This window comes from Chiloscyllium plagiosum, chromosome 9 (genome assembly GCF_004010195.1).
Source record: "Chiloscyllium plagiosum isolate BGI_BamShark_2017 chromosome 9, ASM401019v2, whole genome shotgun sequence".
NCBI classification, from domain to species: Eukaryota; Metazoa; Chordata; class Chondrichthyes; order Orectolobiformes; family Hemiscylliidae; genus Chiloscyllium; species Chiloscyllium plagiosum.
The window spans coordinates 72,162,135-72,179,279 of record NC_057718.1 but is presented as its reverse complement, the minus strand read 5'-3'; the positions used below and the strand labels follow the sequence as shown (position 1 = coordinate 72,179,279).

Below are 17,145 nucleotides of genomic sequence, written 5' to 3'. Positions count from 1 at the left end.
TTGCCCGTAGTGTTGGGTAAGGGGTAAATGTAGGGGTATGGGTGGGTTACGCTTCGGCGGGTCGGTGTGGACTTGTTGGGCCGAAGGGCCTGTTTCCACACTGTAAAGTAATCTAATCTAATCTGCAGTCATTGCTTTTACCTCCTAGACAATCAAGGTATTTTTCAATGTATAATTTCGGTTACATCACACTGTAAATTTTTGCTATAAATTCTGTGCCTTACAATTGCGTCCTCCACAACCACTTGAAGGAACGGCGCTCCGAAAGCTTGTTTGCTTCCAATTAAACCTGCTAGATTGTAACCTGGTGTTGAGTAATGAGTGATGCAGCATTTTAGATATTCATGTGTTTATTTGCATCACAAAACAACTCAAATTGAGATAACAAGAGTTTGAAAGGAAAACTGCAGACGTAACATAAAAATATTTCTACAAGGAGTCCAGGACCAGGGAGACTTAAGTGTAAATACAGACTTCTGACTATCCCCGCAGTCCGCCCAATCAAAGGTAACCTTCCTTTGACTCCGAACTCAAACGTGCAACTCTGACTCCATCCAATGTAATGTCACTCAGGCCCTGGTGCCGTTAACTGATTGGTCGTGTTTGAATTGCATGTGTTATCCCAGATTGCTTAGCGCTGCGAGAGAAAAAAATGGTTGTTCCGGCAGGTTTGTGCATTGACCTCTTTTATCACCCCACTCCACCTCTGTAAATTGTAAAAGTTATGCGTGTTTTTGTGATGCTAATCTTTCCTTAATCATGTTAATATTGGCGTGCTGTCTCGAGACATGTGTCGCTTCCAACCGATGTTTCTTTTATATTGTATAGTATATTTGAGGTTTGTTTGGGAAGGGGGTGAAGACACCCACTACAGATCTGACCGGGCGTGAAGACACCCACTAGAGATCTGACCTGATCTATGCTAATTTGAACTTTCTCCATTTCATCTTCCTTGGATAACAGGAGTTATATAGAGCTGAAAATGTGTTGCTGGAAAAGGGCAGCAGGTCAGGCAGCATCCAGGGAACAGGAGAATCGCCGTTTCGGGCATAAGCCCTTCTTCAGGAAGGAGTTATATAGAGTCAGACAGCACAGAAACGGCCTTTTCGGTCTACCATGCATGTGCTAACAAACACCAAACTACACTAATCATGTTATACACTAGTCCTGGCAATTTCAGTGCTAGATACTTCTTAAGTGTTGCAACAGTACCTGTCTCCACCACTGTTTCAGGCAGTGGGTTCTTTATTTTTATTACCCTCTGATTGAAAATATTTTTTATCAGATGTACTGTAAGTCACTTCTCACTTTAAACTTATGCCTTTTGGTCTTACACATGTTTGCTGCAGGGAAAAGATTCTTATGATCGCTATCTATGCCTCTTATCATTTTGTATACTTCAATCAGATATCCCCTCAGCCTCCTGTGCTTCAAGGAAAACAAACTCAACCTATCCAGTCTCTCTTCTTAACTGAGACTTTTCATCTCAGGCAACATCATGGTGTGACTGTTGGAATGACGACTGCAGATGTAGAGTGTCAAGATAAGTGTCAGGAAGATACTGGTTCTATGTACAGAGGGTCTTACAGCATCCATGGAAAGAGAACAAAGCTAACATCTGAATCTAGATGACTTCCCTTTCTTTTGGGTTGTTATCATATCCTCCCTTTCCTCCTATCCCACTTAGTATCCTTTCAATTCTGGCAGGAGACACACCATTATTCTGCCATTCTCACATTCTGATTGTGTATGCTGAACTACCAACATCTTTTCTTCACTGCCCTGCCAAACTCTTCCTCCCCCAACTATAGCATAAATACTGTCCCCTCTACACTTTACTTCAGCTCTGATGAAGAATCATCTAGACTCAGAATATTAGCTTGCTCTCTCTCTCTATGGGCGCTGTGATCGCCACCATTTGTTGTCTTCAGTACAGATTCCAGCGTCTGCAGTAATTTGTTCCTAGTGGTGCTATGTGTTTGTTTTCTAATCAACCTGTTCAGGGATGTTGTTATACACCTCTGAGTAGGTGGAACTTGAACCCAAGCCTCCTGGCTCAAAGGAGGGGACATTACCATTGCACCAAGAAGCAAAAAGAAGCTATTGAAGGCAAAATTGAGACTGTTTGTACTCGTGGTAAGTACACATGAACAATATCCACTCATCCCAGCTGAAAAAGTTTAAAGTCTGGTAATTTTGGTTTCACTGAATACCAGACCATTGACTGCTGAACAGAACCTAAAATAGAATGTTTTCACAAGTCTTTGATGTCACCCTGGTAAATAATTTGAAGTAGATGAGCTTGTGAAACCATCTTATCATCTGGAGAGATCTGGCTGCTCTCAGGTCCACCTGAAAATTAAGCAGAGCTGGAAAAGGAGGAATGAATCAAGAAAGAGACACAGATTGGTCTGCAACATGGTGAAACAACCTAGAAGAACTTCAATAAAATCTTGAAGAGATTGAAGTTGTCACAACTTGCCAAGGCAAAAATCTTTACTACTCTCGTTGGATGAAAGCAGAAATTTTCTTGTAACATTATGGATGCCATTTAAGAAGAACATGCAGTTTGGAATTTCAGCTGCTTCAGAAGATCATCAAGCATACAGAATGAGATAGCTGTTGACTTTTCTGGAGTGGAAGTGATTGGGATATTTGATGTAGTAATATGATAGAAGAAGCCATTGCATATCACATTCTTATCAGTACTGGAGAGCTCACCAGATGAAATTGAACCAGGACAAAGAAAAGAAAAGCAGTTCAAGATGCCCGAATTCAAACATGAAAGTCAGATTCAGCAAAGGACTTCTCTGTGATCCTTTGAGAATTGTAGTGGAGGTGTTTTAATTTTACGTTCAGTAGTACTGTACGAGTATTGCTGAGAAAAGATGCATTTTGTTTTGCACTCCTTAAGATAACTCACAAGAAATACCAATTTGTAGGGAAGCAATTATTTTACTGTATGAGAACAAATGTGCTGATTAGTACAGATTTTGCAATGGGAAATACACCAGTAAAGTGGTGATTGACAGTTAACTAAGTTTTGTGTAAATCTCAAACCAGGAATTTTGGTTGACTTTGATTAGTCTGTGAAATGAACAATAGAATGGCTGTCGCCTGTTCAATTGAGTTGAAAAAGATGCACTATGTGCACATGTTCTTTTGGTCTGCAAAGTCTGTAGCACCACAAGTGGCTGTGCCGTGCAGAGTTGTCGGTGTTATGAGGATGTGGAGGTACCAGTACTGCACTGTGATGGACAAAGTCAGAAGTCACATGACACCAGGTTATAGTCCAGCAGGTTTATCTGAAATCATAAGCTTTGAGTACAGCCCTTCAGGCACAGTGAGAGAGAAGACCACACAGAAGAGTTTACAGGCAATGTTAAGTTGTTTTACTCTTGAGATTCTTACACACTTGATGCAACTGTAACAAACCAACCTCTGTGAAAAAGCAACCAAATTTATTAAGCACAGTACATTACAAGTTTTCTGGAGAAACCTTGAACGGAGAGCTTACAGGGTCGTGGCAAATGCTCTCTCTAAACAAGGAAAACAGTCTGTCCTTTATACTAAACTCTCAACATCACAGTTAGTACTACCCACAAGACAAGTTTCCTGAAGAAGGGCCTGTGCCCGAAACGTCGAATCTCCTGTTCCCTGGATGCTGCCTGACCTGCTGTGCTGTTCCAGCAATAAAGTTTCAACTACCCACAAGACAACCCTCAGCCATCCCCTCATAGTTACATTCCAGCCCACCTCCAGAAATAATGTAATGCAAATCATCCCTTTATGGTCTCATCTGTTGGAAACTGTGTTTTTGTATCTATAGGGGAGTAGTCACAATCCAACTGTAATATTCTTATTGATTTCTGGATTAAAATGTAAATCATCCCTGAGTGGCAAGGAAATGGCCATGTAAACCTCCCACATTCCACCTATAAGACAAAGACACACCGCCTTACCCCCAGGCATTCAATTTCTTGCAGGTCAGTAGAACAAATTAACTCTTTTAATATCTTAGCGGCAAGATCATTGATCATATAACTGGTGTGAGTGGAGTATCAGATAATAAGTCTCTGTAGGTGACCAAGAGTGTTAGATGGTGAGTAAAGTGTTAACAGGTGAATAACCACCGAAGGGATGACTTATAATCTCATTAAATGAGGTAGAGAAATAATTACAAAAAATTAAGAATAAAGGTGATGCTGGAGACAAACTAAATGACTGGAATAATGTGATAGGTATAAGAGTCGCATGCCAAGAGTCTAACCAAAGCAATAAATAATTCAAAACTGTACAAACTGGTAGCTCAGTGGTTAACATAGCTGCATCACAGGCCAGGGACCCGGGGTCAATTCCAGCCTTGGACGACTATCTGCACAGTCTCTCAGTGTCTGTGTGGGATTCTTCCAGATGCTCCGGTTTCCTCCCACAGTCCAAAGATGTGCAAGTTAGCCGAAGTGGCCATGCTAAATTGCCCATAGTGGACAGGGATGTGTAGGTTAGGTGCATTAGTCAGGGGAAATATAAAGTAACAGTGTAGGGAAATGGGTCTGAGTAGGATCTCTTCAGATGGTCGGTGTGGACTTCGTGGGCCAAATGGCCTGTTTCCACACTGTAGAGATTCTATGATTCTATGAAATTATCAAGGTGATGTTGTCAAAACAAGACAGTAAGGAAGACTTTACAGATTCAGAAGTGTGGTGGGGTCACATGTAGCACGACATGAATCCAAAATCACTATTGAGGCCATCTTCATGGGTATGGAACTTGACTATCAGCTTCTGCTTGGCGATTCTGCATTGTTGTGTATCTCTAAGTCCACCTTCGAGGACACTTATCCAAAGATCAGAGGCTGAATGCCGTTGACTGCTGAAGTGTTCCCTGACTGGGAGGGAACATTCTTTTCTAGCGATTGTTGCCCAATGTGAGGAAGAAGAGAGAACAGCAGTAGTGATATGAAATTCTGTCATGAGGGAAACGCATACGTTTGTGGCCTGAATGGTATGTTGCCTCCTTCATGTCTGGTCAAGAATGTCACTGAGCGGTTCCAGGATATTTTGAAGGGGCAAGATGAGTAACCAGAAAGTATAGTTCATGTCCAGGTCCAAAACGGTGGATGATATCCTGTAAGCAAAACATAGGGAGCTAGGAGTTAAATTCAAGAACACTGCCTCAAAGGTAGTCATTTTGGGTTACTCCCAGGGCTACATGTTGGTGTGTTTATGAATGGAAAAGTTGGTGCAAGAGGGAAGATTTTAGATTTCTGAGGCATTAGGTATGGAAGCTTACAAACTGGATAGATTGCGCCTTGACAGGCCTAGGACCAATATCCTTGCAGGGCCATGCATTAGCCCTGCGTGGAGCGTTTTATGTTTAGGTGGCATGAGTGGGAACATGCAAGAAAGGGAAACAAAGTTAGAAGTAAAAGATAGAAAAAAGGAAGTGAAAGTGGAAACCAGAGTAAACAGAGGCAAGCAGCAAATAGGTTCAAAGTGTTAAAAAGACAAATCTTTAGTATTGGAATGTGTAGAATATTTGCAGTAAGATTCGCAGTGCAAATAGTTGTAAATGGATACAGTATGATTACAGTTTCAAGGATATAGCTGTAGGGTTACGTGAAGTTATTCAATAGTTTTGAAAGGCAGTTTAAAAAGCCAAGGGAGATGTGATGTTGCTAGTAGAGGATGAAATCAGTGCATTTATGAGAAAGCATGTTCGCTCAGAAAATCTGGATGTAGGATCAGTCTGGGTGGAGCGAAGGAACAACAAATGGCAGAAAGTATTATTGGATGTGGTCTATAGGCCTCAAAATAGTAGTGGTAAGCTGGGAAATTAGAAATGCATGCAATAACAGTGTGACTATAAACGTAAGTGAAACTGGACTAACCATATGGAATGGTGGCAGATGAATTCCTGGAGTATGAGCAAAGTGTTTTTTTTAGATCAGTATTTGAAGGGAAAAACTTGGGAACAGGCTGTTCAAGATTTGGTATCATGCAATGAGAAGGGCCTACTTAATAATCTATTTCCGAGACCCTTTCAGAGAAGGGAAACCATAATGTAGAATTCTATTTTTGAATAGATAATGTAGTATCCAATCTCAAGGGATTGTTCTAAGAGAGGTATGAGGCACGAATTGACAACAGTACAATTACCAATGCAAACCGACAAAACAGGATATCAGGTATCTGAGTTTGCAGCAATGACCAAGTGAGGTAATGAGATTTTAAATTTAATGTAGATTAGATTAGATTAGATTACAGTGTGGAAACAGGCCCTTCGGCCCAACAAGTCCACACCGACCCGCCGAAGCGAAACCCACCCATACCCCTACATTTACCCCTTACCTAACACTACGGGCAATTTAGTATGTCCAATTCACCTGACCCTGCACATCTTTGGATGGTGGGAGGAAACCGGAGCACCCGGAGGAAACCCACGCAGACACGGGGAGAACGTGCAAACTCCACACAGTCAGTCGCCTGAGGCGGGAATTGAACCCGGGTCTCTGGCGCTGTGAGGCAGCAGTGCTAACCACTGTGCCACTGTGCCGCCCAAACCATGTACTTACCTCACAAACCATTCGAGTCACATTCCAAAACATTATAACAATGAGACTGCTTTGTTTTCTCTACCATGCCAAATTGGTCTTAAAAATTTATTTGTGCGATCTGAAATGCAATGGAAAAAGAGGAATTAACTGATATTGGTCCAGAAAAATATACTGGAGAAATTAATGGGATTGAAAGCTGATGAACCCCCCAGAACTTGATAATCAACATCCATGGGGACTAAAGGAGGTAGCTATGGAAACAGTGAATATTTTGATTGACATCTTTTAAAATTCTACAGATTCACAAATAGTCCCAGCAGATTGCATAGTGTTAAACGTAACCTCAATATTGTGGAAAAAAAAGGAGGGAGATGAAAACTGAATTACATTCTGGTTAGTCTCACACCAGTAGTTAGTTAAAATGCTTGAGTCCATTAATCTACAAGAACAGTTGGTCTTTTTCAGAGTAGAAGGTAGTACTAGTGGTGTCACAGGGAGGTGTTAGGTCAGAGCAGAGGGTCCATTGGACAGGTAGGAAGGAAGATGGACAGGTGGGACAGTACAAGAGGGCAGTGCCCCGTTGGAGGGTTGGATCTGGGATTAGATGAGAGAAAGGGAGATGAGAAAACTACTGAAATCAACTTTGATGCTGTGTGGTTGGAGGGTCCCAAGGCAGAGGATGAGGCTTTCTTCTTCCAGGTGTCAGGTGCCTCCAATTTGGAAATGTAGGAGGCCCAGGACTTGCATGTTCATGGTGGAGTGGGAGGGGGAGTTAAGTGGTTGGCCACAGGCGGTGGGGTTGTTTGATGCATATGCCAGAGGTGTTCTTTGAAATGTTCTGCGAGTTGGCATCCTGTCTCCCCAATATAGAGGAGACCACATCAAGAGCAATGGACACAGTAGGTGAGATGTTTGGATATTCAGGAAAATCTCTGCTGGATGCAAAAAGATTCTTTGGGACCTTGGATGGACGTAAGGGGGGAGATGTGGTCAACAATGCCAAGGACCACAATTTCTCCTAGCACGTGGTCAACAATTCCCTCTAGCACGTCTCCTCTACTTCCTGCACCTCCACCATTGAACTCCACCCTTCCAACCACAACAGCCCCCAGAAACCACCCCCGGTCCTCACTTTCCTTCTCACCAATCCCCAGATACAACGCATCATCCTCTGCCATTTCTGCTACCTAAGCCATACCTCACCACCAGAGATATATTGCACTCCCATTCCTATCAGCATTCCACTGAGACCATTCCCTTCGCAACTTCCTCATTAGGTCCAGGTGCCCCCCCCCATCAACACACCCTCCTCTCCCAGCACCTTCCCTTTGCCACCACAAGAGGTGTAAAACTGCGCCCACACCAACCCCCTCACCTCCATCTAAGGCCCCAAAGGATCCTTCTACATCCAGTAGAGATTTCCCTGCACATCCAAGTACCTCATTACTGTGTCTGTTGCTCTCGATGTAGTCTCCTGTACATTAGGGAGACAGGACACCATCTCACGAATGTTTTAGAGAATATCTGGGTGGGTTGCTCTTCGAAGGGTCTTGTTGGGCCAAAGGGCCTGTTTCCACACTGCAGGTAATTTAATCTAATCTCTGGAATACACGAACCAAACAACCCCATCGCCCTGTGGCCGACCACTTCAATTCCCCCTCCACTCCATCAAGGACATGTAAGTCCTGGGCCGCCTCCACTGAAAAATCCTAGCCACCTGACACCTGGTGAAGGGCTTATACCTGAAACGTCGATTCACCTGCTCCTGGGATGCTGTCTGACCTGCTGTGTTTTTCCAGCACTACGCTCTCGATTCTGAGCTCTAGCATCTGTAGTCCTCACTTTCGCCTGGTGAAAGAATGCTTCATCTTCCACCTTGGGACTTTCCAACCACATGGCATCAATGTCTATTTCCCCAGTTTCCTATTCTTCCTTCTTCCCACCTCATCCCAGAATCCCCCCCCCCCCCCCCCCGCCCCCGCCCAACATTACTGATGAAGGGTCTATGCCCAAAATGTTAACTCTCCAGCAGCGCAGATGATGCCTGACCTGCAGTGCTTTTCCAATGTCACACTTCTCGACTCTGATCTCCAGCACTTGCAGTATTCACTTTCTCCCAGAATACATGTACATGCCAATTATGTGATGAGTGAGTTAAATCTAACATTTCTAGGTTTGCAGATGACATAAAACTGAGTGGAATTGTGAATTTTGAGGAGGACTTGTCAAGGGGTTTTAGACAAATTGATTTAATGGATTAACACATGGCAGATGCAGTATGATGTGGATAAGTGTGAAGTTATCCCACTTAGATAGCACTTAGATAGGAAAAACAAAAAGGCAGGGTATTATTTAAATGGGAAAATGTTGATGTGCAAAGAGGTCTGGTTATCTTTGTACTGTATACTGGTCACTGAAAGCAAGTATAGTGGTGCAACAATTAGTTAGAAAGGCAAATAGTATGTTAGTCTTCACTGCAGGAGTATTTGAGTGCAAGAGCAACCATTCTATACAAGCAACTGCAGCTCTGAAGAAGGGCTCATGCCCGAAACGTCGATTCTCCTGCTCTTTGCATGCTGCCTGACCTGCTGCGCTTTTCCAGCAACACATTTTCAGCTTCATGAGATCACACCTGCTGTATTGAATGCTGTTTTGGTCTTTCTACTGAAGAAATCTTGGACTTGTCATGAGAGGGAGTTCACTGAGGGTTCACCAGGTTGATTACTGGGCTGATAAGTTTGTCGCATGAGGTGAGATCAGGTCAACTAGGTATACTTATTAGATTTGGGAGAGAAAATAAGAAGGGATCACTCTGAAACATATAAAATTCTGACCGGTGAAGATAAGACTGGATGCAGTGATGGTCCCTCTGGTTGGAGGCATTTAGAAGAAGGGGTCATGGTGTCAGAGTACAGATTTAGAACTGAGATGGAGAATTCACTTTCACTCAGAGTGATGAGTATGTGGAATTCTCGACCAAATAAGATGGTTGGGTCAGGTTACTAAATATATTTAAAAGGAATAAATGGAATTCTAGACACGCAATCTAGGTAGCGAGCAGGGCTACGGTGTCGAGGAGGAGAATATACTGTGATCATGATGAATGGCAGAGCAATTTCTCTGGGCCAAATGGCCTACTCTTGTACCTGTTGTCAATGGTATGATGTTTATATGATGTTTGTCAATATGGCAATCATTAAACCAGTGTTTAATTCCTGTTTTTATCGAGTTTAAGTATCACCATACCTTTTTATACAACTTATACCCTTTCTTTCGGAACATGGGCCTGGGATGCTGAATTACTGGTCCAGTGATAACACCAACCCCTAAATACTTTTAATGCTCTTTGTGAGTCACGAGATGAGGAGTTCTCTCCTGAACCCATCAATGAAGTGGTGAAGCTCCTCTTAGTGGCCATCAGCTGCTAACCTCCCACTCTTTAAATGCTGCCCTTTAGTGCCGCTTTGCACGTGTTGTCCCCTGCTGCGCCAGTGGACTCCTCTGCACCGACTGTCATCATTCAATCAGACATTGGCAAATGTCTGCCCCATGCAAATAAAATGAATAAAGTTATTGCTGAAACAAATATGCATATGAGAAAAGCATGAATGAATCTTTCACCATGCTCGCTATATGCACTTGAACTATGAAAATTAAACCTAGCCGTATAGCTGTGCTTTGAGTATTTCATACAACAATTTGAATAACGCAGGTCTAAATCGTGTGCTGGTGAAGCCCATTTGTGGTGAATTGCCTTGTTTATAGCATATATAAATCAGTACAGTGTACATTTGGCTTGATTGGGAGATTTATGTGAAAGATGGATGCATGATGAACGTCATCACATTGAGTATGAATGGAGAGGACGTGGTTACCCTGCAGTCTTGTATTATGTAATTTTTGTACATATGAATTAATAACTGTTTTATGTTCCCTGTTAGGAATCAAGTACTACACCTTTATAATGTTTAAATTTTGTCTCTGATGTTCTTTAGCTCTGAAGGATTAACTTTCTGTGCAGTCTAGTTCGTATGCAATTTGATGATATCAGAGGCTCTTGAAAAATGGTTAATGTCTTAAAAGGAGTTCTTATTGAATGGTAAGCACTTTTTCTGCATTTCCTAAAGGAACCACATTGTCAAAAGTAACAATTAATCATTAACATACCTATTTCAGTCCTTTTCACAAAAAAAGTCAGTTTTTTGGCAAAGATGATTTTTTTCCTGCTCTCAAGGTTTTCCCTAGTAACTCAATATTACATTTTTCTCGATCTCTGGCTCAATAGGTGAAAAGCATTTCTTGGAATAGGCACATTTGCTGTGATATATCACACTTCAGCAAATGTGGCATTCACTAGTTACTTGAATAATGTTCCAAGTGGGACTGAAACAATTTAAATATTTGCAAAGGGGAGGAAACATTCCAAATAAGAAGCTTCACCTGCCAGAATTTAATGATGGTTATGTATTAGAATTTGCAGTGTTTTCTTAGCCTTTTTATAAAGGAAATCATTGTAGTTATAGATATGACTAACCATAATTAAATAGAGGCATTTGAAGCTGTTGCACAATTCCAATTGGCGAGGAGCTTGGTTTCAGCTTTGTAAATAGTAAATTTACATAAATAGGAAAGGACCTCTAAGTATTTTGTGAATTTCAGTAATGTATACTTTATTTTACATGTCACAGTCACTGGTACAGAGGAACCTGTACCATGGATGGGGAGTTTTTTTTTGGATGTTCAGATAATTAAATTTTGGATAACACAGTTTAGCCAAGCATCGGGACCTTGCGATCTTGTTTGGATAATCCGAAATTCGGATAAGCGATATTTGGGTAATCAAGGTTCCCCTGTATATAGTACGGTTGCAGATTGTTTGTTTGTTTGGCCTGTTGAAGCTGTGGTGCATCTCTGTAGAGCAACCCAGTCAGACTTATTTATCCCCTTTATCCTGAACCTTACATGGTTGCCTTTTTCAAGTGCCTGTTCAGCTTCCATTTGAAATCTACTTTATACTTCTGTCACCTCTATGTACATTGATCTCCGGGTCATTATCACCCATTGCATTTTAAACAAGGAATTCTCATTCCTCATACCCGTTATCTTTTGCCCAGATTCTTGGCTCTTCGTGCAACTACCAGGGAACAATCAATTAATGAGACAGCTTTACTTTGTCTGCATTGGCATAATCTTATGATACTGTTATTAAATAATTTCTCAATCTCGTTTGATTCAAGGAGAACTAGATCAGCTTCCCTCAACTAACTTGGGAGCTTAAATCCCCCTTCCCTCGACACATTCCAGTAAATTTTCTCCATAACTTCTCATTGGACCAAATATTCATCCAAAAGTGGACTGATTAAGGAAAGATGTCGGAGCAACGGGGTGGTGATTATAGGAGATTTTACTTTTCCCAACACTAACTGGGATTCACTTAGTTTTAGACGTCTAGATGGAATACAATTTGTAAGGAGCATCCAGGAGGGTTTTCTAGAGCAGTATGGAAATAGTTCAACTCGGGAAGGGGCCATACTGGACCTGGTGCTGGGGAATGAGCCTGGCCAGGTGGTTTAAGTTTCAATAGGGGATTACTTTGGAATATGATCACAATTCCATAAGTTTTAGAATAGGCATGGTCAAGTATGAGAGTGGTTCTCAAGGAAGAGTGCTAAATTGGGGAAGGCCAATTATACAACAATTCGACAGGACCTGGGAAATGTAGATTGGGAGCAGCTGTTTGTAGGTAAATCCATATTTGATATGTGGGAGACTTTTAAAGAGAGGTTGATTATAGTGCAGGAGAGACTGTGAAAGTGAGGGATAGAAATGGCAAGATTAAGGAACCATGATTGGCAGATGGAATTATGAGACTAGCTACAAGTAAAAGGAAGCATACATAAGGTCTAGGTGACTGAAGACAGACAAAGCTTTGGAAGAATATTGGTAACGTAGGACCAATCTGAAACGAGGAAATGAGAGAGCTAAAAGGATTCATGAAATATCTTTAGCAAACAGGGTTAAGGAAAATGTGGGCGGCATGGTGGTTCAGTGGTTAGCACTACAGTCTCTCAGCGCCAGGGACCCGGGTTCGATTCCAGCCTCGGGTGACTGTGTGGAGTTTGCACATTCTCCCCGTGTCTGCGTGGGTCTCCTCCCACAGTCCAAAGATGTGCAGGTCTGGTGGATTGGCCGTGCTAAATTGCCCATAACATTAGGTGCACTAGTCAAAGGGAAATGGGTTAATCTTCGGAGGGTCGGTGTGGACTTGTTGGGCTGAAGGGCCTGTTTCCATGCTGTTTAGAATCTAATCTAATCTAATCTAATCTAATCTAATCTAATCTAATCTAAAATCACAAAGCCTTTTACTCATATATCAGGAGCAACAGAGTAACTAGAGACATGTTTGGCCCACACAAGGAAAAAGAAGAAAAGTTGTGCATGATGTCAGAGAAAATGGGTGAAATTCTTAAAGAGTACTTTGCATAGGTATTCACCAAGGAATTCACCCCTACCTTCATCTACTTATCACATTCCCAGCTACCTTCCCCCCCCCCCCCCCCACCCTCCAGCCTCATCCCCTCCCTCTCGCATTTATCTCTCAGCCCCCTTGGCCCACAAGTCTCATTCCTGATGAAGAGCTTATGCCTGAAATGTTGATTCTCCTGCTCCTTGGATGCTGCTTGACTGGCTGCGCTTTTCCAGCACCACACTCTGATCTCCAGCATCTGCAGTCCTCACCTTCCCCTCAATGACTGTATGTGTTGGTGTAGTTTTGGTGGCCTGAAGGGCCTCTTTTTCTGCTGTACAGTTTATTTCTCTTTGAAGAGAAGAGTCAGAGATGGACCCTGTGAGCAAATGAAGAAATGAGAAGCAAACTTGAAGAGATTTAATTTCTGGAGAAGACTTGGAGGTGGAGGGTTTGTGGAGGCTGAGTAGAACTGGAGCAAGGTGTATTTCACACAAATCCAGGCATAGCTGGAGTGCATACAAATACTCGTAGTCATACCATTTACTTGGAAGAAATGAAATAAATTACTCAAGAAGTTGTTCAATGAGAGAACAAGCTAAGCTTGGTGAAGGAGAGGAATGTTGAATGGAGTCTGTTCAGGTTTCACTTCAAAGCAGCAGCAGGGAACCCACATTCTGATGTGGAGTTGGGTGTAGAACAATTGGACAGTCTGAAGAAGAGTCATATTACAGGTGAAATGTGAACTCTTTTACTATCCCCAATATCTGTCAGACTTGCTGAGTTTCTTTAGTACTTCTGGGTTTCATTGCAGTTGGTAATATTCTTCCTCATTGAGAAAAGCAATGAGTTTTAGTCTTTAGTAATGGCAAATCACAGAATCCCTACAGTGTGGAAACAGGTCCTTTGGCCCAACAATTTCACACTGACCCTCCGAAAAGCACCCCACCCAAACCCGTTCCCCGACCCTTTTACTCTACATTTACCCCTGACTAATGCACCTAATTTCCACATCCCTGAACACTATGGGCAACTTAGCAATTCACCTAACCTGCACAAGATTGTGTGAGGAAACTCACGTAGACACCAGAGAATGTGCAAACTTCACACAGACAGATGCCTGAGGCTGGAATAGAACCCGGGTCCCCGACGCTGCTAGGCAGCACTGCTAACCACATTGTGCTGCCCTAAGGGCTTTCATTGTTCTTTGCTCTGACCGGAAACCAGCTTATGTAATATTTGTGTCTGTGTTTAACTTGCATATTTTCCAGAGAAATATCATTTGTTTTAAGGTTGCCGTATCTTTTATGTATTAATAAACATGGGTAGTTGTGGCATACTGAGAATGGACTTTGTTAATATTGATCTAATTTCTCACAATTTTTGTATTTATAGTGACCCAGCCATGAAACAATTCTTGCTGTACTTGGATGATACAAATGCTTTGGGGAAAAAATTTGTAATTCAAGACCTGGATGAAATTCATCTATTTGTCCTGGCTGAGGTGGTCCATGTCTTACAAGAAAAAGTTGGAGACTTAATGGATCAAAACTCATTTCCATTAATGCAGAAGTAAATTGGTCAGGAGTTATTGAAATGGCTCAGACTCCTTTTTTCTTTTGTAACAGCTGGTTATCAGTTAATCTAATGTTAAAATAGGAGTGTAACCGAGCAAAATGCTGTACAAAAAGTTTCTGCTAAAAATTGTTTTGGTATTTAAAAGTATTTTTAAGAACTGGATAGTTTTTACTGGACCTAAAAGGTTGATCTACGATTAATGTGCCTTTTACTCCAAGTGAGTCCAGAGATGCTCTCACATGCAATGGAAAGTGGAAAGCCCATTTGGGGACACTCTGTTGCTACTTCAACATATTATGCATGACTTTGCTGAAGACTTGTGCTCATTAAGCTATTGTTATTCCCATATTATTCAAACAAATCTCCAAAATATTCATTTGTCTCTACATCCCACCACCACTGCATACTTTTCAATGAATGAGCATAAATGACACTCATCCTTTTCCTTGTTTACCTTGGTTGAGGCCACCTCTTGTTGATGTTCTCAAATACACATTAATTTGCAATTTGCAAAACATCCCTAGCCCATGTTTGAAGGTATTTGGGTCCCTTACATTGTAATTAATTCTCATTTTCATAAGAGTACCTTTTATGTTAAGTTATTTTAGTATTATAAACAGATTGGAACCCAGGTAGGTACTTCAAGAGCTATTGCCTTAACTTTCTCTACATTTATTGCTAGCTCACTTTTAGATTATCTGTCTTCATTTATTGAACATTCCATTAGTCCTATTTTTATAAGAAGTGGCTCTTAGTAAATTGATAAAATGAACAGTCCTAAGGATAGATTATAATTGCAAGAACACGTATTTTTCTTAATCTGTGTATTGTAGAGTAAGTGACTTTTATAAAGCCGTAAATGTTAAAGCTGTGCAAGCTTTTCACAGCAAAATCCAAGAAAACCCTCCAAGGCAATTCATATGTATTAAAGAACATATTTGGACCCTTACCAAGCAGCTATTGAACTTAGCTTTCGCTTCATGAGTTTTACTTTAAATTGTTGCACATAAGTTGACCAGATATATACAATTCCTTTGCACCAAAATATATATTTCAACCTATTCTTGTAAATCAACCTTCCACTTCTGATAAATTTCAGTCTGCTTGGATTGTACCATTTTGAAAAAAATAATTCAGTCTCATACAATTGGGAAACCTTATTGAATGCTAATGATAAGAATAAAGATTTACAACTTTAAACAAAAAAAATCACATTGAAACAATTTGAGAATTTACAACAAAATGTATGTGATACTTCTAGAATTTCAATGAATTTTACAGTAAAAAGAGAGATGATTTGATCTGTTGTGCCAGTACATCATGGTATTAACATTTTGCTTGCCACTTTTATATGAAGTGTGAAATTGTCTAGTGGACTAAGCTCTAGATGGCACATGTACATTGCTGTAACGGTTGTTTTGTGGGAATTTGTTATTCATTGAAGTTTGAGGCAAGGTCGATGCAAAAACCATTTGAAGTCAACTGAAGTTCGGTATCTAAAGAATAAGAGTCATTTAGTGAATGAACTGTTTTTGTTTTTGATATCCGACTAATTTGTGTCTAGGAACATATATTCTTCTGAAAGTTCAATGCATAATATAGATTGATGGCCCCTGTGTATGGTCTTCATTGGTAAATTAGAATGCAAAGGGAAGGAAAGCCTGAATTCTGCCATCAAATTTAATATGTTTGGTACATTTGATGTTTTTTTGTTAGGTGTTATATGATGAGCAGAAAGTGATTGTTTTGAAAACAGATGTTAATTTGGAAAGCCAAGGTTTATTGTCGAACAAACTGGATTTATTAAATAAAATTAAAATCTTCCATTTCACTCAAAAAATCTTCCGACTTGAGCAGTGCACAATTTTTTTAGTGCTTTCCAGTGAGTCTAATTTTTGTTTCTGTTTGGCTTGAGACACTATACTTGATGTGTAAATTAATCCTTGTTTTGCACAGGACATTTTGAAAGTTCAACTTGCATGGTACTCCTACTTTGGAAATAAAATCAGTCTGACTCAAGATTGGGATGCAGACAGACTCACACTATTAATGTATTATCTGAGCTGATAAGGTTTTATATTAAAAAACTTAAGTTATCTTGGGACTGTGACTTGAAAAATGTTCTGGAATTTACATATTAATCACACAGCCATTTTAAGTGATTAATACAAATGTAGGTTTGTTCAGTACTTTGCATCAGTTGCATGACACTTTAATCTGTTACTATATCAGGTACTAGGACACAGAATTTAAAGGAGCAGTGCTCTGAAAGCTTGTACTTCCAGATAAACCTGTTGGACTATTACCTGGTGTTGTGGGATTTTTAACTTTGTCCACCCCAGTCCAACACCAGCATCTCCACATCATTTGTAAATGAAAACAGATCCTAAATTTTTTTTTTTTTTTAGATTAGATTGCTTACAGTGTGGAAACAGGCCCTTCGGCCCAACAAGTCCACACCGCCCCGCCGAAGCGCAACCCACCCATACCCCTACATTTACCCCTTACCTAACACTACGGGCAATTTAGCATGGCCAATTCACCT

The 17,145-nt window shown here is 40.9% G+C and overlaps 1 protein-coding gene across 1 annotated transcript; it reads left to right on the top strand.

The window, feature by feature from the left end:
• Positions 1–507: 507 nt before the first annotated feature.
• Positions 508–16,696, top strand: gtf2h5 (general transcription factor IIH, polypeptide 5). Its single transcript, XM_043696191.1, has 3 exons — positions 508–668; positions 10,552–10,655; positions 14,418–16,696. The coding sequence occupies exons 2-3, from the start codon at positions 10,621–10,623 to the stop codon at positions 14,596–14,598; spliced, it is 216 nt and encodes a 71-aa protein (XP_043552126.1). The 5' UTR covers positions 508–668; positions 10,552–10,620; the 3' UTR covers positions 14,599–16,696.
• The last annotated feature ends 449 nt before the right edge of the window (positions 16,697–17,145 follow it).